The 26741-nt window shown below is 38.5% G+C and overlaps 2 protein-coding genes across 2 annotated transcripts in view; one reads left to right on the forward strand and one right to left on the reverse strand.

Annotated features, from left to right (window-relative positions):
* Positions 1-10867, reverse strand: part of ZGRF1 (zinc finger GRF-type containing 1) — a 93039-nt gene extending 82172 nt beyond the window's left edge. The window contains 3 exon segments of the mRNA XM_012810343.2: positions 3302-3649; positions 3833-4044; positions 10801-10867. Coding sequence (XP_012665797.2) covers positions 3302-3649; positions 3833-4044; positions 10801-10867 — 627 coding nt within the window.
* On the forward strand, positions 3582-25951 carry LARP7 (La ribonucleoprotein domain family member 7). Its single transcript, XM_003798164.3, has 13 exons — positions 3582-3694; positions 12972-13175; positions 14063-14163; positions 14233-14316; positions 14471-14635; positions 14714-14807; positions 14893-15246; positions 15324-15468; positions 17167-17318; positions 18326-18450; positions 21164-21323; positions 21548-21639; positions 25736-25951. The coding sequence occupies exons 2-13, from the start codon at positions 12974-12976 to the stop codon at positions 25814-25816; spliced, it is 1755 nt and encodes a 584-aa protein (XP_003798212.1). The 5' UTR covers positions 3582-3694; positions 12972-12973; the 3' UTR covers positions 25817-25951.
* Positions 25952-26741: the final 790 nt, after the last annotated feature.

Genomic DNA, 26741 nt, shown 5'->3' on the forward strand with positions numbered 1-26741 from the left:
ATATCAAATATAATTTTTCCCAATAAACTCTTACCAGAGACGAGATTCAAGGAGTTCCAAGACTACTAACTACCAAGGGGAACAAGTATAACAAAACCATATGCCACTGAGAACACAGTAAAAGTGGTACCACCTAGTAAAAAAAAGAATTTGTCATGTAAAGGGAAAACCAAGAAAATGCATAAACTATTTAATAGTCTGCAAACATATTTCTAGATGCCATAGTAAGTATCAGAAAATATGATTTTCCTCTCCACGTGTCTAGTTCCGTATAGCCTGAATTCAGTTTTTTAAAAATTTTCTGAATTGTGATGGTTACCACAAGATGGCCCCCTTGTAGTTTTAATTTTTCCTTCTGCATCTTAAAGACAATATACCATAATATCTTGGTAAGGTGAACAGACGACCCACTTTTGGTGGGACAGTCCCAATTTTTAACAAATTGTCCCGCATTATTTTTAAAAAGTCCTGATATTTGGAAAGAATGCACAGCAAGCTAGGGAACGGCGGGAGAACAGGAAGGGAATATATGGTTTTCAGCTGCCATGTGGCTATTTTGCCAGAATATGAGTTTTATATTATTTTTGCTAATTTTATAATGTTAAACTTTAATAATAACAAATAATTGTTGAGAACTGCTTATCACAGTTCGCATTGTTGATCAGTTGTTAGAATTCGACCACTATTGTTTGGACTTAATGAACAATGGCATTTTTTGGCACTGGCAATGACGAAAACATTTTGTAACTGTCTCTCAGACAATACACATCATACTGCGTGCTAGTGCTAGTTAAACAAGTGATGTCAACAAATCAGCTATTCAGATAATTTAGGTAAGTAATTTATTTATTTATTTCACGAATTTAGCAGACAGTACTCATATTATTTATATTTTATAGTGGTGGCAAAAAGTCTAGCACCAGTCTTGAAAGTGACACTTATGACTTACGAGGTATCATTATTAAAAATATATATTGATAAGGAAAAGGTTAACTCTTGGGCGTCAGCAAAAATCACAATAGAGAACAAATGGTTAGAAATATTTTGTCATGGCTCGGCACCTGTGGCTCAAGTGGCTAAGGCGCCAGCCACATACACCTAAGGTGGGGGGGTTCGAATCCAGCCGGGACCCCCCAAACAACAATGATGGCTGCAACCAAAAAAATAGCCGGGCATTGTAGCAGGTGCCTGTGGTCCCAGCTACTTGGGAGGCTGGGGCAGAAAACTTGCTTGAGCCCAGGAGTTGGAGGTTGCTGTGAGCTGTGATGCCATGGCACTCTACCCAGGGTAGAGTGAAATTATTATATTTCATCATTTTGAAACAAACCATGTTCCATACAATAATGCACTAAAAATTGTGGGATAAGCCCTGTCCTTACCCAGAACTAATGCTGAGACTGAACGTGTTTTTTCTACAGTAAATAAAGTGTGGACATCAGAAAAATCACAATTAAGTGTTGAGACTTTGAAAGCCATTTTATGTGTGAAAATAATTTAACAAATTCTTGTGAAAAATGTCATGACCTTTTAAATGATAGCAATCTACTAAAAAAAATTCACTCAAATGAGAAATATGCCAAAGAATAAAATAATACTATACACAATTTTTAATGTATTATATTTGTAAATTGTACTTATGTTGAAATTAAAAAATATATAATACGATTTTTGCGTTCTATGAAAATTTTTGTTGCTCCATATAGACCAAATTTTTAATTAAGAACCAACCCCCCTACCCCCTACATCCACCCCCCACACCCCCACACCCACCCACTCCCACCCCCCATCAATGGTGTCCCATTTTACCAATGTTAAAATCTGGTCACCTTGGGCCAAATACATAATGCAAGGAAAAGGGTTCCATTCATGTTTAAAATGAATCCATAAATATTTCTTAAATTTCTGTTTTAACTTTTAATTTAAAAAGCATCAATAGAGGTGTGGCACCTGTAGCTCGGCAGTTAGGGCGCCAGCCACATACACCAAGGCAGGCAGGTTCGAACCCAGCCAGGGCCTGCTAAAAACAGCAATGACAACTACAACCAAAAAATAGGCAGGTGTGTGGTGGGTGCCTGTAGTCCCAGCTACTCGGGAAGCTGAGGCAAGAGAATCACTTAAGCCCAAGAGTTTGAGGTCGCTGTGAGCTGTGATGCCATAGCACTCTACCTAGAGTGACATTGACTCTGTCTTAAAAAAAAAAAATTATAAGAATCCTAAGACTTCCATTAAGCAGGGAAAATCTTGCCATTAAACAAGAAAAATTGTCTTAGCCAACACCATCAAATAATTAAGTACAATGCAAGAATAAAAAATAAAGTCTTACCTGTCCATGCCTGTCCGACAATTCAGTTGGAGTGATCCACCCCTAACAGGTGAAAGATTAATCTGCAAAGAAGTTTATAAAGTGGTGTGGAGACCTCAGATGTTCTGTGATAATATATACATACATACATACAAACATATACACATACCTAAGCACATATATACACACATACATTATTGAAAAACATACATTTTATATTTATATATACAAAGGAGATTACATATGTGTGTGTATACATATATAGAGTGTATATGTGTGTGTGCCACATATAAACTCCATGTTCTCAGTAAAAATAGCCATTCTTGTTTATTAAAAGATTTTGGGGGGTACTTTTATTTTTGAATAAGCAGGATTCTTCAAATCTATTGCCGGGACGCTTTAATACAGTTCCTCATGTTGTGGTGACCCCCAACCATAAAATTATTTTCGTTGCTACTTCATAACTGTAATTTTTGCTACTGTTATGAAACGTAATGTAAATATCTGATATTAGGCGACCCCTGAGAAAGGGTCGTTCGCCCAAAGGGGTCGCGACCCACAGGTAGAGTCTAAATGGTTCAGATTACAAAATTTCAGAATAACAAACTCAACACCCTATTAAGAAACTATAGCAGTCCAAGTTACCAAAGGAAACTCCTATTTCCTGTCCAAGATTCTAATAACCATGATATTGAATCACCAAATGTCACTAAAGCTTTGATCCTTTGTCAGGCCTATAAACAACAAAACCCCCGCTGGTCCTCGTACATACGCGGAATTGTAAAGCAGGGACTTAGAAAAAGCGGTGAAGACAAGGTACCAATTATTAGAGGCAGCCTGAGCCAAGTTGTGACTGCCATCATCCGATCCTGGTTCCAAACAGCAACCTTCCCAGTCCGCTTCTTAACGAGCAGATCCTTTCATCCTTCCGTTCCACATCACTCAAGTCTCCCTGCCTACGCACCCTTCAGTCCCGGGAAACCCCGAGAAACACCTCACTTCACCAATGGACGAAACAAAATCCACCTTCGAATTTCTCCCGCGAAAGAGCGTGACGTCATTACCCGCGACATCACCACTGGAGGCCCCAATTCTTGACCCGCCCACCTTCGCCTCAGCCACAACGGCCGTTTTCAAGTCGCCAATCGAATTCTTCTTCAGCTTCGAGCCTCCTCTTCCGGCAGCGCTCTCTGATGCCCCGCCCCTCTGGGGCCCGCCCACGCCTGTGACGTAGCGGCGGGCGCACAGCCTGTGGGCCCGTCTTTTAAGAAGGCGACCAGAGAGCTGTGTCGCTCGTCCTATGACGCGAAAGGAACCACGACTATAAGCATCGGGAGACGGGCAGGGCTGCAGGACGCAGTATTTGACCCCGTATATTGGGAATTGGGCCGAGTAAGTTATAAGCGACCTACACGGTGGCTCAGGTTGGGTGAAGTCTGAATTCCTTTCGGTCGTTTTTCTGACAGTCGATTCTACCAGGTGTCGTCCCTCTCATCCCCTCCCCTCCCACGAACCCATCAGTTAGCTCGCCTCATTCTCCGTGCGCACGCGCAAAGCCTCCCGGCGGCGCTTGCAGTTTCTCGCGTCCAGCGAATGGGGGCGTGGAGTGCCCGGCGTTGGGAGGTTTGGGGCACGCCCGGCTTTTAACCGCGTCGGTGCGGTGCGGAAGTACGGATGCCGAGACAGCTGTAGGTCGTGGGTGAAGTGCCTTATTTCGCAGATTGGTCTTGACCTTTGGCTGCCTGTGAGGCCAAGAATGTGAGGACTCCTAAAATTAAGTCTTTTTGTTTTGTAGGACTCTAGTCCTTGTGCTCAAAGAGTTGAAATTACACTTATGGAAGAGGCTCAACAAGCTATAAAGTGGTAAATACGTTGTCCTGTGAGAGCGTTAATAAAAGTGCTCAGGTAAAACAGGTGAGGAGGCAGTTAATAGGAGACGAGGTGGTGGAAGGCCTCAGAGACTTAAGATGCCATTTAATCTGGGCCTTGAAACAAGTGTTCGGGAACCGTTGCATAATCGGCTGTGGCTAGAACAAGGGTTCTTAGCCTTTATTAATACATATATATTTTTTGGCACACAAGTTCTTTTGAGCTTTCCAGGAAAATGTGCCTGTACCTGTCAAAACATTTTGCATATAATTTTATCTGGAAAACTTGTGAAAGACTTTGAAATGGCAAAAGGAAAAAATTAGTTGTTTTGTCTAGCTCACCCTTCAGGTTACCTGTGCTTTTCATTGTCGTGGAGCTGTTTTACAACTTAGTGAATTTTAGAAAGCAATAAAAATGGAAATTAGGTTTGTCTAGTTGAGATGCAATTATTGCCCTGACCAGTATTTATTAGCTTTCATTTCAACATCCCAAATTGCTTATATACCCATGAGCTTTTTTTTTTTTTGAGACAAATAGCTCAGTCTGTTGCCTCAGGCTAGAGTACCATGGCATCAGCCTTGCTCACAGTAACTTCAAACTCCTGGGTTCAATCATTCCTCCTGCCTAACTCACAGCAACCCTCAAACTCTTGAGTTCAAGCAGTCCTCCTACCTCAGCTTCTGGTCTGGGACTACCAGTGCCCTCCATAACACTCAGCTGATTTTTCTACTTTTAGTACAGATGTGGTCTTGCTCTGGCTCTGGCTGGTCTTGAACTCCTAAGCATAAGGTACTTTCCCTCCTGAGGCTTCCAGAGTGCTGAGATTACAGGTGTGAGCCATTGCTTCAGTCCTTTATCAGCTCTTTGGATTTATCTTCGAACTGGTTTTTAACCAGTTGGATCAAGTGTGGCAGAAGGACAGACCTCACGTACATGGTGGTCCCAAAACATTATAGGTGTGTAATTACAGATATCATCTAGGTGTTTTTGAGTACATTGTAAATATGATCTATGATATTACTTCATCATTGCCTAATGACACGTTTCTCATATCTCTGTCATTAAGCAACCCATGACTGTACTTAAAATCTTTATCATGTATTCATTTTATATTTGTATGAGAGTTATTATTTTACCTTAACATTTATCTTTAACAGTTTAATGGAGTCCAGCCAAAGTTCCATAGACTTTAGGTCCCTAAGTCAGAACACGGTCTACAGTGACAAGTTGCAAGATGAGGTTCTAAAAAGTAGGCAATGTGGTACTTAGACATACCTGGACTCACCCACCTGACTAGCTTTGGACAAGACACTTAACCTTTGAGCCTTGGTAAACCAAAATGGAAAAAACTACCACCTAGAGAGCTTGTGGGGGTTTAGAACAAGGTGTGTCAAGTAACAGGCCTTGTTACACAATAACTTTTATTCTTTGTTTAAAGCCCATGTTTAGAAGCCAGTTAAATGTTACTGGGGGTTTTTAAACATTTTTTAAAATACGTATGTTAAATGACACCTTCCTTTAACTGTTAAGTAGTAACTTAGAATGTTGCAAGGTTTTTCATTAGCATCACAAAACCAGATCTGTTTATTTCTTTATTTATTTTTAGACAGAGGCTCACTTTGTAGCCCTCCATAGAGTGTGTGGTGTCATAGCTCACAGCAGTCTCAAACTCTTGGGCTTAAGTGATTCTCTTGTCTCAGCCTCCCCAGTAGCTGGGACTACAGGCACCTGCCACAATGCCTTGCTATTTTTAGAGACAGGGTCTTGCTCTTGCTCAGGCTAGTCTTGAATCTGTGAGCTCAGGCAGTCTTTCCCAGAGTGCTGTGATTACAGGTGTGAGCCACTGCATCTGGCAGATCTGTTTTATTAGATTATTTATGCATAGGCTTCTGTGAAGGATGGATAACAGTAGCAGAAAACACTGGATAGAGATGATGGCCATTTCAAAGTTCAAATTGATAGTCTTTAGTGACAGATTGGTATAACAATAATGGTTCACGTGGAGTATGCTGTATACAACATCAATTTAAAGTACTTTAAATTATTTTGGTTAATTCTCTCAAAAATCTTACTTTGTAGTTATGATCTTTTTTTTTGGAGACAGAACCTCAAGCTGTCGCCCTGAGTAAAGTGCTATGACATCACAGCTCACAGAAACCTCCAACTCCTGGGCTTAAGCGATTCTCTTGTCTCTGCTTCCCAAGTACTGGGACTACAGGTGCCTGCCACAACGCCTGGCTATTTTTTGGTTGTAGTTGTCATTGTTTGGCGGGCCCGGGCTGGATTTGGACCCGCCAGCTCTGGCGTATGTGGCTGGTGCCTTAGCCGCTTAAGCTACAGGCACCAAGCCCGTAGGTGTGATTGTTACCTACATTTTGTAGAATGAGCTAATTTGCCCCAAATTCACAGAGCTAGCAAATAGCTTTATCAGCTAACTTGAGGGAATATAGCATCCTTAAATAAGATGAGGGTGGTAGGAAGACAAGTCTGGGTAGGAAGGGAGTTTGATTTGGAATGCCTGGGGTGACAGTATACGTAACTGTTACCACTAGACATCAAGAAGGTGCAGACATTGAGGATCAAGACTCTAGCAAATAATATTGCCCTGGCCTGAGCAACATAGCAAGACCTCATTTCCACAAGAATTTAAAGATTTTAGCCAGACATAGTAGCACATGTTTATGGTCTCAGCTGCTTGGGAGGTTGGATCAGGAGGATCTCTTGCTTCAGCCAGATAGTTTGGGGTTGCATTTAGCTATAATGACACCAGTGCTCTCTAGCCCAGGAAGCAAAGCAAGACACTCTTCAAAAAGAAAAAAAAGTGTTGTCATGGAAATTCCTAATTTTCTGCAATCATTGCATCGGGGAGCTAAATTGGACCCCAGCTTGTGTTACTTTCTGTTTAATCCATACCTTCCTCTAAATCAAAAGTATATTTGATCATTCTGAACTTAAAGACTCCAAACCACAAAAATAATACTTAGGAGAAAGAATGGTGGGAGGATCTCTGGGCTGAAATATGTGAATGATGGGAGAAGTTGTGGGAGATTCACTTCTGTGCGAATGCAGTGCTATCCATTGTTTTTTAGATGGTGGGCTTTGATAAGGAAAGGAATTTTCAACTTACATTAGTAGTATTTTCAAGAGAAAAGGTTGGCTTGGCTCCCATAGCATTGTGGTTACAGTGCCAGCCACATACACTGAGGCTAGAGGGTTCGAACCCGGCCAGGGCCTGCTAAAAACAGCAATAACGACTACAACCTAAAAACAGACTGGCATTGTGGTGGCGCCTGTAGTTCAAGCTACTTGGGAGGCTGAGGCAAGAGAATCGCTTAAGCCCAAGAGTTGGAGGTTGCTGTGAGCTATGACGCTACAGCACTCTACTGAGGATGACATAATGAGACTCTGTCTCAAAAAAAAAGAAAAAGTTAGCCGTGGAGCCACCATAGTGATAATGACAGTTGTACGTTGTATTTTATTTATTTTCTGCCACCCTAAGAATTTGAAATTATTCATAGGTACTTTTAGATATATTTATTTAATTGTTCAGCAGATGCTTAGGTAGTGAGCAAGGTGAAATCCCTGCCTTCACAATGTTTACATTCTTTTTTTTTTTTTTTGGTGCAGTTTTTGGCGGGGCTGGGTTTAAACCCACCACCTCCAGCCTATGGGGCTGGTGCCCTACCCTTTTGAGCCACAGGCGCCACCCAATGTTTACATTCTTAATAGGATAAGTAGATGATAAAAATGTAATTCCAAGGCCGGGAGTGGTGACTCACGCCTATAATCCCAGCACTCTGGGAGGCCTAAGAGGGTGGATTGCCTGAGCTTATGATTTCCAGACCAGCATGAACCAAAATGAGACCTTGTCTCTTAAAAATAGCCAGGTATTGTGGTGGGCACCTGTAGTCCCAGCTACCAGGGAGGCTGAGGCAAGAGAATCTCTTGAGCCCAAGAGTGGTTTTTTTTTTTTGAGACAGAGCCTCAAGCTGTCCCCCTGGGTAGAGTGCCATGGCTTCACTGCTCACAGCAACCTCCAACTCCTGGGCTCAATCCAGTCTCCTGTCTCAGCCTCCCAAGTAGCTGGGACCACAGGCACCCACCACAACGCCCGGCTATTTTTTGGTTGCAGCCATTATTGTTGTTTAGCAGGCCCGGGCCGGATTTGAACCTGCCACCTTAGGTGTATGTGGCTGGCGCCTTAGCTGCTTGAGCCACAGGCGCCGAGCCAGAGCCCAAGAGTTTGAGGTTGCTGTGAGCTGTGATGCCATGGCACTCTACCAAGGGTGACAAAGTGAAACTGTCTCAAAGAAAAGAAAATACATATATGTTTTTTTTTTAATATACATAAAATTCTAGGGAATGGTAAGAGGATACAAAGATAGAATATGGTGACTGAGGAAGCAGACAGGATTAAGTTTAGCTGGGAGGGAGTTTATTGTTTTTTGTTTTTGAGACAGAGTCTCACTTTGTCACCTTTGGTAGAGTGCCCTGGAATCAGCTCATAGCAACCTCCAAGTCTTGGGCACAGCAATTCTTTTGCCTCCACCTCCCAAGTAGCTGGGACTACAGGCGCCCGCCACAACTCCCAGCTATTTTTAAAGATTGGGGGGGGGGGTCTCTTGCTTAGGCTGGTCTTGAACCTGTGAGCTCAGAGCAGCCTTAGCCTCCCAGAGTGCTAGGATTATAGGCGTGAGCCACCATGCTCGGCCTTGGAGGGAGTATTTTAGATGGAGTGAAAGAATAAGCTTCACTGAGAAAGTGACATTTGCAGAGACCCTAGTAAACAAGGAGGTAATCCATGCAGATATGACAGAGAAGGGAAAGAGCAGTTAGAGCAAAGCCTCGAAGGAGGAATGGCCTTAGCATGTTTAGAGAACCTAGAGATGGTGGGTTATCATTCAAGTGAGCCTGCTAGAAAACATTGAGTGAGATGAAGGTAGATATCATAAGGCCAGATCACATAGAGCATAGTAAACCACAATACAGTCTTTGGATTTTATTCTAAGATGATTAAGAAACCAATGGAGGAGTTTGTGCAGGGATTTTTCATGAGCTGATTTGCATACTTCAATGGTTATTCTATCTGGAGAATTGATTATAAGGGAAGGAGGGTAGAAGCAGGCAGATTAGTAAGAAAGGTCTTGCGTTATTTGAGGACAAGACAGGTTGGAAACTTGGACCAGGTGTTTATGATGAAAGAGATAAAAATTCATACTCAGGCATAGCTAATGGAGTGTGAAGGAAAGGGAATTAAACATGATACCAAGGTTTTTGCCCCCTCAGCAATTTTGTAACTGATGTTTCTGAAATAGGAAAGACTAGGGTAAAGAAGGACGGTGGTGGCTCACACCTGTAATCCTAGCACCCTGGGAGGCCCAGGCTGGCCTGAGCTCAGGAGTTCAAGACCAGCCTGAGCAAGAGGAGACCCTATCTCTAAAAAATAGCCAGGCATTGTGGCAGGAGCCTGTAGTTCCAGCCACTTGGGAGGTTGGGGCAAGGGAATCGCTTGAGCCCAAGAGTTTGAATTTGCTGTGAGCTATGATGCCATAGCACTCTAACAAGGGCAACAAATTGAGACTCTGTCTCAAAAAACAGAAACACTAGGATAAAGATAGATTTGTTAAAATTTGAGTGTTCTGGCCAGGCCTGATGGTTCATGCCTTTTAATCCTTGCACTCTAGGAAGGTGAGGCAGGAGGATTACTTGAGGCCAGCTTGAGGCCAGGAGTTTGACACCAACTTGGGCAAAATAGCAAGAACCTGTCTCTACAGAAAAAAAAAAAAAAAAAGGAAAAATAAGCTGGCCCTGGTAGCACACACATGTAATCTCAATTACTTGGGAGGTTGAGGCAGGAGCATCCCTTGATCCCAAGAGTTTGACATTGCAGTGAGCTATGATGATGCTATTGTACTCTAGCCTGGGCAACAGAGCAAGACCCTGTCTCAGAAAAAAATAGAGTTCTATTTTTGGCATATTAACTTTGAGATATCCTTTAGATAAACTAGTGGAGGTGTCCATTGGACAGCTGAATATTGGAATGGGGAGCTAGTGAGAGAAAGCAGGTTTGTGAAACATCAGCATTAAGCCAAGGAGCTTACAGCCGGGAGATTAGAAGGAAGCTGGGGACTGAGTCCAGTGATAGGCAGCATATAAGGCTGAGCATAGTAGGAGGGTGATAGAGCAAAAGGGAATTCCAAGAATACAGGACAATTCTTGGAAACTATATGAAGAAAATATTTTCAAGGAGGGAGTTATCAATTGCAAATGCTGCTAAGAGAGAAAGTAGGAAGTGAGGAATGTGGTTATTCAGTACAAATAATACCTAATTGTTTTTCTAGTCATCAAATCTGATTTGTAGCTGCGTTTTATGTCTTCAGCTCATACCAACTAAATACATCATTACTTGTGTATTTTCAATACTGGTACCTGACTGATTGGCTGAAGGGTGTTCTAAAAATGCCAAAATTCTCTTCTGTTACTTTGATGAGAATGCACGGTTAATTGGAGATTGGAGGTGAAGTGCTTTAAGGGCTTGTGGTTAATTGGAGACTGGAGATGAAGTGCTTTACAGGCTTTGTACCTTCTTGCTGGATATCACTGTGAAACACATTATCTGTTTCTCTTACTGTCCGCAGCATCACTGTAACAGTTATCAATTATAGCCTGCAGATTTAGGAGATACAAATGCGACATTTACTCTCCTTTTAAAAAAGAATACAAGGCAGACAGTAGAGTAGTTGCCTCCTCATCTCATCAGGAGGACCAGCCTCAGCACTTAGCTAATCCAGCGTATACCTAAACCCGTTTTTTTTGTTGTTTTTTTTTTTTGCCTCCTACCCACAAAAGGCATATATGACTTTTTTAGGTAAGAACCAAGCTGTGTTGAGGATACCTTGCACATAAAAACTCTTTTGCCTACCAATGTTTTATATCATTTTCATCACATAGGTCCCAGGCCTGTATGCCAACTCATATCTGTTCCAACCCAAATACAACAGAGAAACGGGTCTAAGTCTACCCATTTGTCCTATTTCCAAGGCCATATTATGGGAAAGTGAGTCTTCTCAGGCAGGCCTGCATCATCTTAGGCCTGATGGTAATCCCTTTGTTCATTCATTAATATTTGTGTGTGTACCTCTAATGACTGAATTTATTCAACGAATTTTAAAAACATTTAGCAAATTTTTGAGCAACTACTATCAATACATGCCAGGCAATGCACCAGGGATGCATCAGTAAACAAAACAAGCAAAAATCTGTGATTTCATGGATCTTACGTTCCAGGAAGGATAAAGAATAAGGAAATAAATTGTGAACTAATGTTATAAAGTGATAAGTGCCGTGGAGAAAAACAAGGCAGAGGAGTTACCTATTCATCTGTCCAGAAATTTGTATTTTAAAGTGTAATTGTAGGGGGAGACCTCACTGAAATGTCAGTTGAATAAAGACTTGAGGAGGCAGGAGAGCAAGCCATATCGTCCCTGGAGATACATGTTTCAGAGAGAGCAGCAAGTTCAAAAGATGCTCTGATAAGATTTTGCTGGATGAGTTTTGGGAAGAGCACAGCCAGTATGGCTGGAGCTGAGAGAGCAAAGGGAAAGATCACATAGACAGTGTATACAAAGTAACTTATGGAAGGAGTGGGTGGTAATTGATGGCCAACAAATAAATACTGGGTAAAAAGGGCATTTGGAAAGGCTGATTCTGGGCAGCGCCTATGGCTCAGTCAGTGGGTAGGATGGTTGGTTCAAACCTGGCAACTAAGACAAAAAAATAGCCAGGTATTGTGGCGGGCGCCTGTAGTCCCAGCTACTGGGAAGGCTGAGGCAAGAGAATCACCTAAGCCCAGGAACTGGAGGTTACTGTGAGCTGTGTGATGCCATGGCACTCTACTGAGGGCGATAAAGTGAGATTCTATCTCTACAAAAAGAAGAAAGAAAAAAAAAAAAAGGCTGATCCTACAGCTTAGCGGTTGAATTCTACTTCTAGAAAGCATAAATTAACATTTTAAAACTAAAAATCAACTCTGTGCCTGTGGCTCAAGTGGCTAAGGCGCCAGCCACATACACCTGAGCTAGTGAGTTCAAATCCAGCCCAGGCCACCAAACAACGATAGCTGCAAACAAAAAATAGCCAGGCATTGTGGCGGGTGCCTGTGGTTCCAGGTACTTGGGAGGCAGAGGCAGACTTGCTTGAGCCCAGGAGTTGGAGGTTGCTATGAGCTGTGATGTCACAGCACTATACCCAGGGCAATAGCTTGAGACTGTCTCAAAAACTAAAAACTATAGCTGTGATCCCTGACAGAGGAGGTAAACTACAGGGTGTCCTACAGACCACCATACATAATATGGTGGAGTAAAATGGGCAACTAGAACTAAATGTACCTTTACTTACGAAATAATGCATTACAAATTTTACAGAAAAATAAAAAGTAAGGCCAGTGGAAAATGAACAGGAAGAGCTAAAAAACAAGAAAAAAAAATCACAGGGGCAATGAAATTTTCCTCAGCTGATTTGTATCAGAAATGTTGGACAAGCCTTCCTCTGAAAAGTTTATTTTCTGGCAGCCAGTGTTGAGCCCAGTATCCACTCAGACAATTAAAAACTAAATATCTTCCTATTATTAGCGATTTTTGTGGCAAGTAAAATACAGCAGAGCCTCTGTAAGTTGATCACCTCCTTACGTTACCACCTCCTTCAGTTTTCATAGACTATACATATCTTTGTATGTTGACCAGTTTGTAGTCTCTTGAGTGGTCAACTTACAGAGGTTCTTTGTTTGTTTTCTAATTCACAGGAATGGAAACTGAAAGTGGAAACCAAGAAAAGGCAATGGAAGAAGAAAGCACTGAAAAGAAAAAGGAAGTAGAAAAAAAGAAAAGATCTCGAGTTAAACAGGTGCTTGCAGATATTGCAAAGCAAGTAGACTTCTGGTTTGGAGATGCAAATCTTCACAAGGACCGATTTCTTCGTGAGCAGATAGAAAAATCTAGAGATGGATGTAAGTTTGCTTCAGTATATACTAACAGTGAATTTTTCTCACTTTGTCCCCCTGGATAGAGTATCCCGTGGTGTCATAGCTCTCACAGCCACCTCAAAATTTGGGCTTAAGAGCTCCTGCCTCAGCTTTCCAAGTAGCTGGGACTACAGGCACCTGCCACAAGACCTGGCTAATTTTTCTAGAGTATAAATGGGATTTCACTCTTGCTCTAGAGTGAAATGCCTGAGCTCAGGCTTTCCACCCACCTCGGCCTTCCAGAGTGCTACTGAGCCGCTACATAACCGAATTTTGGATATGTATTGTCTTTGAATTAACTTCTAAAACAGAACTTAAAAAATTGAACTCTTCAGACCTGTATTAAATAAGCAAACTTTAAACCAGAACAGTAAAATATTCCCAAAGACCTGTTGATAGTGAAAGCTGTAAAACTTTAAACCAGAATAAAATATTTTCAAAAACCTACTGATAGAGTGAGAGCCCCATCTCTAAGGAAAAGATAGAAACTATTGGTTAACAGGGACATCTATCAATCCCAGCTGTGCAGGAGGGTGAAACACGAAAATCCCTTAAGTCTACGAGTTTGCAGTTGCAGCCAGCTATAACACCATTTACTAGTGAGACTTAAGAATTTAATTGCTTCAACAGCCACTTATGTGCATCTCAGAGATAAATTCATAAAGGAAAGCATTTCACCTAATCCAAATGACCATGTGCCAGGTAATTCATGTTTTTAGGCATGCCAAAAATGCAGCACAGAGTACTCCTACCTAGACATACACCCTGTTGTATTAATAGTTTATGGGTGAAGAGGGGGAAGCTTTAACAAAATTGAATCTCATTTATCCTGCTTTAGTTTTACTGTCCTTTTACATTTCCATTTTTATTAGATGTTGATATATCACTTCTGGTGTCCTTCAACAAAATGAAGAAATTAACTACTGATGGGAAGTTAATAGCCAGAGCTTTGAAAAGTTCAGCTGTTGTAGAGGTAAGAATAATTTTATAATACCACCCATAATTATATTTAGTTTGATTAATGTAATGTATTATTTTAAAGCTGGATTTAGAAGGCACCAGAATCAGAAGGAAAAAGCCCCTGGGTGAAAGACCAAAGGATGAGGATGAGCGGACAGTGTATGTGGTAAGCTATTTTTCTTAAGAGCCCAGGTCCCCCGCCAGAAAGTGACACAGAAACACATTAATTAAGTTAAAATTTATTGGGATGCTGAATAAGGTGTAGGGATTGTGAAAAGCTTACGCCATAATTATTAAATATTGCTTCTAATTTATCCTAGGAGTTACTTCCTAAAAATGTTAATCACAGCTGGATTGAAAGAGTATTTGGGAAATGTGGCAATGTTGTTTACATAAGTATACCACATTACAAGTCTACTGGAGATCCAAAGGGATTTGCCTTTGTGGAATTTGAAACAAAAGAACAAGCAGCAAAAGCTATTGAGGTAGGTCCAGGCCTAAAAGGAAAAGAAAACAAAAAGTTAAAAGTTTAACAAGTTTTAATAACTTTGCAATTATTTCAGTTTCTTAACAACCCACCAGAAGAAGCCCCCAGGAAACCTGGCATATTTCCTAAGACAGTAAAAAATAAACCCATTCCTTCCTTAAGAACAGCTGGTGAGTAATTGTAATTATAATTATATCTAATTAATACTTAAGTGGATTTAGTTGAAGGAAAATGATACTAATGATATCATTACAGAAGAAAAGAAAAAGAAAAAGAAGAAAAAAGGCCGAATGAAGAAAGAAGACAATGTCCAGATGAAAGAGTTAAATATCGACTCAAGCGATTTGAGTGTCTGTAAAATAAAAAGATCGAGAACCACATCTGAGAGCTCTGAAGTAGAAACTCCTGAGCCCCAAAAGCAGCCCTCCAAGAAAAAGAAAAAAAGAGATAAAGTTGAAGTATCTAGCTTACCTGAAGTCAGAACAGGGAAGAGGAAGAGAAGCAGCTCTGAAGAAGCAGAAGCCCTAACTCCCAGATCAAAAGTAAAGAAAATGGCTCAGAAAGACACCCTTCAAAAAGAAGCTTCAAAAGTTTCTAAAGAAAACAGAGGTAAGGATTGGAGAAACCAAGTTATTGTTACATCCATTTTACCGCCACATGCTTTACCTTGCTGTTTATTTCTCAAGATTTAGAAGTCTCTACTGAAGAGGAAAAGGATACTGGAGACATAAAAGATAGCTCTCTCTTAAAAACAAAAAGGAAACATAAGAAAAAACATAAAGAGAGACATAAAATGGGAGAAGAGGTTATACCATTAAGAGTACTGTCAAAGTAAGTACATGGTGTAAATTTCTTGTCGTTGGCAATTGACTGAACAGTCCATCACCATTGCTAAAGTGCAATTCCAATTTATATTCAACAGAGTTGCATATTAGCAACAGTCATGGCCTGTAGCCAAGATCTGCACACAACGTGGGTTTAATGCAATTGAAGACTAAGTAGGAGTCACCACACTCAAACATGGAAGCACTTATTTTTGTTATGTCACAGCAAATGCCTCCATGTTAAAGTAGAGAGGACACCTTAATAGACTCTTAAAAATATAAAGTACAACTTAAAGTACTAAAAAAGGCAGCTCAGTGAAATGCTTTTTAAGACTTATGAAAATAAATAAGACGTACCATCACCAAAACATGGAAGCACTTACTTTTTTAGTTTCAAAGCAAGTACATCCACATTTAAGTAGTGGGAAGCCCAGTAAATGGAAAAACTAAGAATCTTTTAACCTACAACAAAATAACCTTATAACAAAATTAAACGTAAAAAGATACCAAAGTCGCTTCAGTTTGGAGACACCTCCACTGAAACATGGAAGCACTTACTTTTGTTTCAGACAGCAGGTACCCCCATGTTAAAGCAAAGGGGATCCCTTCAAGGTCTATAAAAAAGTTAGTGAAGTTAAGCATCTGTTCCTTTGGAGAAGTAAGTTGGATTCACTTCTACTAAAACATGGAAGCACTTACTCTAAAAGTCACAGAAAGCACCTCCATGTTAAAGTTGAAGGGAGCCCATCCATATAAATTGATTTGGACCCGAGGGGTGAGAAGCTGCTGAGTAGGAAAACAGAAAACCCGCAACCTTCTAGAGAAAAGATTTCGTTTACCCTCTCTGATCCAGTTTCCAGAGATTCCTCCTCTCCTGTAGATGAGTAAAAGGCAAGGACTTCTGGCACTTCTATTTATACTATTCTAAACTCCTGGATTCCTTTTGCCTTTTTATCTCAGAGAATCATTACAAGAGCCTTTTGTTATTTTAATGTATCAGCAGCTCTCAGGGAATGTATGATCCTGGGTGGGTCTGGGTACTTTTTTTTTTTTTTTGAAGTATACAGATGTCAATGTTAACAGCTAAAACCATTACCACAAGATATCCTCCCCTAAAAAAAAAAAAATCTCCTATCTGCTTGTTTGATGGCACAGATTAGGGTAACAATGAGTGCTCCCGCAGAACCCGGAGAGGCTTTGTGTTTCTATTTAGAGGAGCTCTAGCTGTTTGAAGAAACATCTACATGTTAAATGTATGTAAATAAATAAATTGCTTCCATGGGGTGTTTTTTTCTTCTTAGAAATTCCTTTTAATTCACGTAAATACTAAGGAATGTTATCTCTTAAATTGGAAGCAGCTTAACAAATCTTCAATCTCTCGGGTTTTCTTTCCCTCAGAGACCTCTGATATACCTAGTGTTACTGTCAGTCAAAGAACTAGTGCTAAAATTTTATTTTCATAAATTAAAATAAATGAAACACTCAACAATTTAATTGGCAAAGTTAAAATGTTTAACCTGAATGTTGGGGCTGGAGGAACACCCTTTGCTTGTTTGCTACCTGGATTGAGAACCCAGGATATATTTTGAGGGTGTGTTTTTGAAGAAATGGGAATGTTGGGAGGAGTGGTTGCAATATTTCCATATTTATTTTTTATTTAGTCACCTGTTTCACTATTTCAGTAGTTTTATTTCTTTCCTTGCAGGAGTGAATGGATGGATTTGAAAAAAGAATATTTAGCACTGCAAAAAGCTAGCATGGCTTCTTTGAAAAAAACAATATCCCAAATAAAATCGGAGTCTGAAATGGAAACAGACGGTGGGGTACCTCCTAATTCTGGAACAAAAGATGAAAAAAGTAAGAGTCACTATGATTGTTTATGTTAACATTGTTATGTATTTATATATGAAAAGTCTATTTATGAATTATATGATAAATCTTAATTTAAAAAAACTTGATTACACAGTGGTCACTATTAGAATGATGGTTGATTTCTCAAGATGTCCAGATTTGTGACTTATTCATTCTTGATATAAGAATATTTGAAGGGCCCAGTTTAGTCACATTTAATAAATTCATCTGTCTCTACAGTTTTTATTACTATTAGGTTTAGTAATGAGCCTAGTTTGTAGTTTGACCAAGTTTGTAGAGATTGTAATTTCTCTCCTGTAATTTCATTTCATATTGTGAACCAGGAACAGGAATAAATTAGAGCAATTTTTTTTTAGACTATTCAGAGTTTATTGATAGATATGAAAAAGCTCTGCAAAAGTTAAGACAAGGCTAAATAGGAAAGGTGAAAGGGCGGCACTCAACCAGCATCAATCTCACAGACCACCAAGGCTTGTACAAAAGGCACAAGGTCTTTATTGGTGAGGGATGCTGCAGAGAGCACCAAGGGGGAGAAAAAAGAGAGGAGGGAGAGAAGAGGAGGAGAGAGCTAGAACAATATTTTTATGAGTTGTTCAAAATTAGGATACATTTCAAGTTACTGCATACAGTAAAATTTTCAGTTTTGAATAAATACTGTGTTTAGAATATTCTTATATCCTGTGTCTGATTAGTTTTTGCTTTATTAACTAAAGTTCTTTTGTTTCTTGGTTCAGGCAGTTTTTAAAGTTTTACAGATGTTCTAACAGTATCATTTTACATGTAGGGTAATTAAACTTTCTGTATTTTTTTTCACAGTAATCTGAAATGAGTGGTATGACATCAAAATCTAATTATTTTTAAAATTCAAAAAATTTTAAATTGATTATTTAAATCAGCCTCTGAAATTATTGTTAACTATTCTAAAGTGGTTCTCCTTAAGTGACAAATTGTTAAATATAAGAGATTTATTCTTGGTCTTTTCCTATCTACAGCCAACAGTAAAGAGTGTCCCCCCCAGGAGAAAGTTAATACAAATACAATGGGACCACAATTTGTGAGTGGAGTGATTGTGAAGATTGTTAGCACTGAGCCTCTACCTGGCAGGAAACAAGTCCGGGTAATGATTCTGAGAAATGGGTATTTGTCCCATTCTCTTCTTATTAACTTCCTAGTGTGAAAATGTTTTGAATATGGAAAACAAAACAAATTAAATTAGAATTTGTACCTCTTTGGTAAACTGTCTTTAGGATTTTGATTCTGTGGTCCATGGTGAACTCTTAGGTTTACCTTGAAGCAAAATCTAAAGACTGAAATTTTTTACTAAATAAAATGTACACAGTACAATTTATCGCACTCTGTAGGAAAATTGCAACTTGTGCTTATTTTTATCGTTATTTCTAATGGTTGGCTGCTGTGCAGTTGAATGGGTAAATATTCTATAGTCATTTTAACTAAAGAAGTAGTTGCAGTATTTTCCCAATATTTATTTTTCAAAAGACTTTTTTCTCTTTTCAGTAAAAATAGGTTTTAGAAAATTACTTGGGGCCAGGTGCTCACGCCTGTAATTCCTAGCACTCTGGGAGGCTGAGGTGGGTGGATTGCTTGAGTTCACAGTTGGAGATCAGCCTGAGCAAGAGTGAGACCCCATCTCTACTAAAAATAGAAAAACTGAGGCAGGAGGATCGCTTGAGCCCGAGTTGGAGATTGCTGTGAGCTATGACATGGCACTCTAAGCAGGGAGACAGCGTGAGACTGTCTCAGAAAAAAAGAAAAATACTTGGCACCAAAACTATTTTGAAGATTTAATCAGTATTAGAATTGGTCTGAAATTATTTCAAAATTACGATCATTTGATATTGTGTAGTTTTGGAGCAAACTAGAAAATTTGTTCTCATTAGCACTATTAGCTTTCAGTGGATTCCAAAATGACTTTCTTACGTAAAAGTCAAGGTTATCACATGCTATAATCATCTGGAAGCACCGTTAACTGACATCCTACCCTAAAACTCTGCTGCTGTCACTAAGACATAAATTTTTATTCTCTTTGCTTATTGGTGAGAGATGTAGCCAATCCAAATTGCTATTTCCCAGCCTGCATTTCAGGCTATGGTAGCAATGTACCATATAGCATTTAGAATAAGAAGGCTAAAACATTGAGGGATATAAATGCTGTTGTGGTTAGATCATGAAAGATTTAATATAAAGATTATTCAAGGTTCGGTATTTGGAATAGCTATCATAGGTTTAATTAATCAAAGAGTTTATGATCTAAATTGTAATTATATCAATTGCACATTGTTCAAGTATGATCACCAAAATCATAAAATTACATCACTGTATTAATCAAGTTAATAGTTACTTACATTTTGCTGGAACAAAAACTGAGCTGTTATGGTGGTTACTGCTGTGACTTGCCCAAGTGATTACCAGGCTAATTTGTCATTCAAAGGGTTTTAAATTCTAAGGATTTTAAAACCAGGAGATTAGCCTGACATTATAATGGATATATAGTAAATATCTTTTGAGTTGTAGTAATTGAATCTGTCTGGAAAATCAATTATAAAACTCTCAGTACTACCAATGAATACATTAGAATTTCATCACTTTAATACTGATCATTCTTTTTGCTTTGTGTCTAAATTTAGTGCTAATAAACTAGATAAAGAAATGGATAGGATTGACAAGTGTATTTCTTTCCATTTCTTATTTGTTTATTGATTCAGCAAACATTTACTAAGTATATCTTTGTTGTGATAGTATGCTAAATGCTGGGATTAGTTGAGATCTATTCCCTAGCTTCTAAAAGCTCACAGATTTTTTTTATTACATATCCTTTGTTATTAACTAATAAACTTTTCTTTTTCTAGGATGAAGTAATATTTCTAGGTGTTATTTATTACTTTTCACAATTTAAACATCTAAAAATAATCTAAATTAGTTGTGTCTTGAAAATTTGTTTCAAAACTTAAGAAGTGAGATAAATCAGGCTTTTTTGTTTTTCCCAATTGGGAATCTCCAGTTATTTCTTTAGCTTTATGAATGGAAGGTGAAGAATGGGGAATTAGTGTAACATTCCTGCATAAATGCATTGTATACTCTGTGGCACCTGCTGTGGAAAAAATTGATTTAAGAATGCAGGAATCTGGTTCATTTGCCCTCACAGCAGGTAAGTTAGGTAAAACTTTTTCTTGCTGGGTGACCACAACTTGCTTAGAAGAGGATGTTACTTAGGTATTTCTTCTTTTTTTTTTCTTTTTGCGGTTTTTTTTGGCCGGGATCGGATTTGAACCAGGCGCCGCCCCTACTTAGATATTTTTTCCAAAAAGTAAAAATTCTTGAGCTAAGTAGATTAGATGAAACTTTTTTTCACGAGCTGTTATCAAAAGTTGATGATTTTTACACTTTAAATTATAAGTAATTTTGTACAAATGAGTGAAAGTACTTTCTTCCCTAAGCACTTTTTCTTTTACTTTTGTTCCTTAATACTACCTGTTCCATGACTTAAACTCTTCCTGACTTGGGGCCATAAATCTACACCAGAAATCTTTTGTCCCTATAGGATATTCCCATTCTAGTTCAGATTTTAAATAAGGAAATTGAATTATGATTAGAGTTGATGTTAAATTAGTTCTCTTTTTTGCAAATCTCTATTAAGGAACATTTGTATATACTGTAGGAGAAATGTTTAGGCTTGGGTATTCACTCATTAATCTGCATAATGGCTTATATAACACATTCTGGAAAAACCATTGGAATGATTTTAGAATTATGAAACATTCTTATTGCTGATTTTTAAAGTTTTTAAATTCTACTACTTAACTCTAATGCAGGATACTTTGGCGGCCATCTCAGAAGTTGTTTATGTAGATTTGCTAGAAGGAGATACAGAATGCCATGCTAGATTTAAAACTCCTGAGGATGCTCAAGCAGTAATAAGTGCACATGCGGAAATTAAAAGGAAACACTGCTGGAAAATTGAGATTCTTTCTGGTAAAACTTTATAGAAATTTCTTTTCTAACAATTTTTATTATGGGTAATTGTATTTTCTGAGTTTGGCTGATGAAACTGGTATTTTTTTCTATACTCCAATGTGCATAACCTAGCATTAACTATAATCAAATACGTTTTCCAGTTCTATTATTCAGTCTCTAATGCCTTGAATATGTTTTTTTCACATGTATCTTGTGTTCATTAATCAGTTTTTGTTTTTAAGGTGATCACGAACAAAGGTACTGGCAGAAGATTTTGGTTGATAGACAGGCCAAACTTAATCAGCCTCGGGAAAAGAAAAGAGGCACTGAAAAGGTAACTACTTCATTTTTGTTTCTATAGGCTCCTAAGGAAGTTGGATGCCCTTCAAAAGTCAATAATAGGTAGTCATAAAATAACCTTGCCTTTAGTATTATATAACAGAGATTTACGGAGTATAATGCTGTGTTTTAATTGGGAGGGAAAGCCCATTTCCCTGGCTTTTAAAAATGCATGAAATTTCGTTATTTTTCCCACAAAGGTACATAATTTTAATTTAGAGACATGATCTTCAATTTAGAGACATGATCTTTCTAAATTTCTAAAGTGGAAAATAAATGATTAATTCCTAGTTTTATAAAATATATAAAACTGAATCTGAATGGAATTTCACACCAATTAGAAGGATAAGTATTATTTAACAGAGAGACTTCATTTCACTTGTGGGTTTTGGATTAATGATTTTAACATTTAAATAACCTCCAGCAGGCTTTCACATTAACACCTTATAAACCTTTTTCTTTTTCTCCTTTTTATAATCTGTGATGTACTTTATAAAGTCTTAATTTCTGGCTGCTATGTTTTACAGTTTGGTAGTAGATTATCATAGAAAGATTGTCTTAATGGTAAAACCACAATTTATTTGGAGTGTAGTTAATAAGATATGAGGCTCCACAGATAACATTAAGAGACTTTCTGCATTTGATTTCCTATAACAACAAATGTTATTTCTTTTTGTTTAATATCATCAAGTGTTACAAGCTTAGATAATTTAAAGGAAGCTTCTCTTTTAATAAATTTATCATGTGTTAATTAAAAGATACCTGAAATTTACAAAATGTTGCTAGTGAGCAGTCAAATTTATTCTTTTAAACGAATTATATACATGTAAAAGTGAGTACATTTTTCAACGTTTAAAACAAAGTGGATTATATGATAACTGATATTAATTATTACCAAAATTTAGAAGTGTATTATAAAAGTCTGAGAAAAACCTGAAAAGAAGAACATCCATTTGTGTTTGGTGAGTACTTTAAAAGTGATACCTCCCATAGTCTGAATTAGTTAATTTGAGGTAACATTTATAAAATTTTGTTTAATCCAGTGTTTTTCATCAGCCTTCACAGGCCTGGAATTCATTGGAATTTATGATGATTTGGGGAGAGGTGTCCTACTGGTCTTTGTTAATTCTGTTTCCTTGAATGGGGGTAGAACTTGCGGAACAGGGAGGCCTCCTTGCTTCCTAAGGACTCTTTCAGGTCTATAAGGTGTTAATGTGAAGCCTGTTGGAGGTTATTTAAATGTTAAAATCATTGATCCAAAACCCACAAGTGAAATGAGGTCTCTTTGTTAAATAATACTTATCCTTCTAATTGGTGTGAAATTCCATTCAAATCCTACATAGTTTTTAAAACTAGGAATTCATCATTTATTTTTCATTTTAGAAATTTAGAAAGATCGTATCTTTGAAAATTAAATTTGACGCAAAGAAATAAGCATTGGCTGGAAGTTTTATAAACTGAGTTGGAACACCTGAGTAGCTCTATTATTGAGTTGGGGAGTTCTCTTTTGCTGATTTCATTTACTTGTTGCACCATGATATGTTCAGTAGCTCAGCTATAGAGGTAGCTTGCTGGCTCATGTTATGAAATAAAAAGAAGGTACCACCCAAAGTAAATGCTGTACAAAGCTTGTTAGAGGAGAGCGGTAGACCACAATTAGTTTAAGCTACTTATTTGCTGATTAACTGATATATTTTGAGTGCCACTTTTTGTTAGCCACCATTCTTGGAATTGGAGTGTAGTCATAAATAATAAACCCTCCTGTTTCATTAAACGTACAGATAAACAGTATAGGTTAGGTGATGACCAGCAGAAAAATGAAGCAAATTAAAGAGTGTTGTGGGATAGCTTTACATCAAATGACATTGTTTGGGAAGTCTGTGCAAGGCTTTCCATGCAGAATCAACAGAAAATACAGAGGCCTAAGGCAGCAGTTCTCAACCTGTGGGTCGCCACCCCTTTGGGGGTCAAACGAGCCTTTCCTCTTTCACAAGGGTCTCCCGAAGACCATCAGAAAACACATATTTCCTATGGTCGTAGGAACCCAGACACCGCTTCTCATGTGTGGGGGTCACCACAACATGAGGCACTGTATTAAAGGATCAGGCATTAAGAAGGCTGAGAACCACTGCCTTAAGGGAAAATTGTCAGGGACTAGCAGACCATTGTAGTTAGGGAAGTAGAAGCACCTTAATAATAGAAATTAAGTACTTAGGGCAGGTGTGGTAGCTCAGGCCACTAGCACTCTGGGTAGGCCTAGGTGGATGGATGGCTTCAGCTTCAGAGTTGAGACCGACCTGAGCAAGAGTGAGATCCAGTCTCTAAAAATAGCCCAGCATTGTGTTGGACGCTTGTAATCACAGCTGCTTGGGAGGCAGAGGCAGGAGAATTGATTCAGCTCAAGAATTTGAGGTTGTTTGAGCTATGATGCCACGGCACTCTACTGGGGCAAGAAAGTGAGACTGTCTCAAAAAAAAAAAAGAAAAAAGAAAAAAGAAATTAAGTGCTTAGAAAAAAATTAGCAGAATGTCATTTGGTCAAAAGAATGCCAGCCTTCATTTACTGATATGACAGCCCATTATTTCCATAGGGCACTAATTTTAAAATCCTGGTTCTGAATTTTCATATGATGGAGTAGAATAGTACTGAGAGCAGTTTTCTGAGTCTTACTCAGTTTATACAGAATTGAAAGGTGAAAAACTAAGAAAAGTTTTGCTTTCTACGTCTGATTTTTTATATATGATAATATGTATAACATAAGTAAACTAAATTACCTCTCAGCAAACATCTGGAAGATGAACAAAAGGTCTGCCAAAGTAGATGTCTTTTTTTCCTTTTAGCTAGCCCAAATCTTTGGAGTGTGTCCTATCATTTTCAGCACATTGGTTAATAAGACAATAGCTAACTTCTTTTCAGGTTTTTTGTTTGTTTGTTTTTGAGCCACAGAGTCTCACTTTGTCACCCTTGGTAGAATGCCGTAGTGTCATAGCTCACAGCAACCTCAAAATCTTGGGCTCAAGCGATTCTCTTGCCTCAGCCTCCCAAGGAGGGAGGCTGGCTAAAAAACAGACTACTGGCTATTTTTTGAGACAAGATCTCCAGAGCTAAGTAAGGTATTTTAACTTTTTCCATCAGGAAGCTTTTGGAATATTTTAGACATTTTATTAATGAACTGTTTTCTCCTTCATTCCACATAATTTAATTTGCCTTTAAAATTCTCTAACATTTGCCAGGTGTGGTGGCTCAAGCGTATAATCCTAGCACTCCTAGCCGAGGCTGGTGGATCACTTGAGCTCAGAATCCTGAACAAGAATGAGAAAAATAGCTAGACATTGTGGCAGGTGCTTGTAGTCCAAGCTACTGGGGATGCTGAGGCAAGAGGATCACTTGAGCCCAAGAGTTTGAGGTTGCTGTGAGTTATGACACACGGCATAACAGGGTAACAGAGTGAGACTCAGTATTAAAGGAAAAAAAAATCCATTTGGCTAGTGTTTGCTCAATGAAACATAATAATATGAAAACCAGATTGGATGGGCGGCGCCCATAGTTCAATGAGTAGGGTGCTGGCCACATACACCAAGGTTGGCAGGTTTGAACCTGGCCCAGGCCAGCTAAACAAAAAAATGACAACTGCAATAACAACAACAAAAAATAGGCGGGTGCCTTAGTCCCAGCTACTTGGGAGGCTGAGGCAAGAGAATAACTTAAGCCCAAGAGTTTGAGGTTGCTGTGAGCTGTGATGCTACAGTACTTACTCTACTGAGGGTGACATAATAAGACTGTCTCAAAAAAAAAAAAAAACACCAGATTGGATGGCTGGAAAATAAAAGCAAATAAACTTGGGGGATATCTACATTTTGATAGTTTAAAGCCTTAAGCTTTAATATCTATTATATTATACTTAATAAGCCTTACTCTTAACTGTTCTCTCTGTAATTGATTAGACCTAAGCATAATTATCTCATTTCTCTTCCCCCTTTTTAAAAAATTTAATTCAAGCTGATTGTTGTGAAATTTTTCTGGTCATAATTTTTTTTGTTTTTTAGTATCCAGTACATTCTGATTTCTTATTTCTTTCTCTTTCTCTGAAGTTAATCACCAAAGCAGAAAAGATTCGACTGGCAAAGACTCAACAAGCAAGTAAACACATAAGATTTTCTGAATATGATTAAAAAAATTTCAGTTCACCTCTCAATATTTCACTGAATACTTAAGCTGTTCTTAAGTTCATTTGTATTGTGATAGTACTGCATAATGAATGTTTTTTTAAAAACCTACATATAATTAAAACAAATACCTTTGTAACAAAAAACACTGTATCTCCTAAAGCTATTGAAATAAAAATTAATTTTAAAAAAACCTTTGTTCTTCACTCGTGAATAAAACATTTTTCTAAAAACAAGTTATAAGACTGTAATTTTTCTTTTTTTTTGCAGTTTTTGGCTGAGGCCAGTTTTGAACCTGCCACCTCCAGTGTATGTGGCCGGCGCCTTACTCCTTGAGCCATAGGCACTGCCCTATACTACAATTTTTCATTAAACATTTTGTTGAAATATGTTAACCTCAAGTGACTTTGTAAGGAAATTGTTTTCAGCATTAGTTTGAAAGGTGTTAATTTTGTTTATATATCACAAAAACAATACATGATTAAAAAATAACACTGTATGAATACAAAGTTTTGTTTTTGTTTTAGAGACAGTATTTTGCTCTGTTGATCAGGCTGGAGTGCAGTAGTATAATCATAGCTCACTGCAGCCTCGAACTCCTGGGCTCAAGGGATCCTCCTAGCTCAGCCTCTGAAGTTTTGGAGCTACAGGCTTCTGCCACCACACCTAACTAATTTTTGTTTTTTGTACAGGTGGTTTCACTTTGTTGCCTGGGCTCACTTTGAACTCCTGACCTCAAGCTGTCCTCCAAACCGGGCCTCCCAAAGTGTGGAGATTACAGGCATAAGCACTCCTTACCCTGAATATAAAACTTAGAAAAATGTTTAACAGTGAACTTTCTTTTTTTTTTTTTTGAGACAGAGTCTCAAGCTGTCCCCCTGGGCAGAGTGCCGTGGCATCACAGCTCACAGCAACCTCCAACTCCTGGGCT

Source organism: Otolemur garnettii, unplaced genomic scaffold, assembly GCF_000181295.1.
Source record: "Otolemur garnettii isolate 467f Iridium unplaced genomic scaffold, OtoGar3 scaffold00129, whole genome shotgun sequence".
NCBI classification, from domain to species: domain Eukaryota; kingdom Metazoa; phylum Chordata; class Mammalia; order Primates; family Galagidae; genus Otolemur; species Otolemur garnettii.

Bases quoted from the DNA above. Each gene is read 5' to 3' on its own strand.
- LARP7 (XM_003798164.3), top strand. From the start codon at position 12,974: ATGGAAACTGAAAGTGGAAACCAAGAAAAGGCAATGGAAGAAGAAAGC. The intron at 14,636-14,713 runs GTAGGTCCAGGC...CAATTATTTCAG, and splicing joins AAGCAGCAAAAGCTATTGAG to TTTCTTAACAACCCACCAGA. The intron at 15,247-15,323 runs GTAAGGATTGGA...TTATTTCTCAAG, and splicing joins AGTTTCTAAAGAAAACAGAG to ATTTAGAAGTCTCTACTGAA.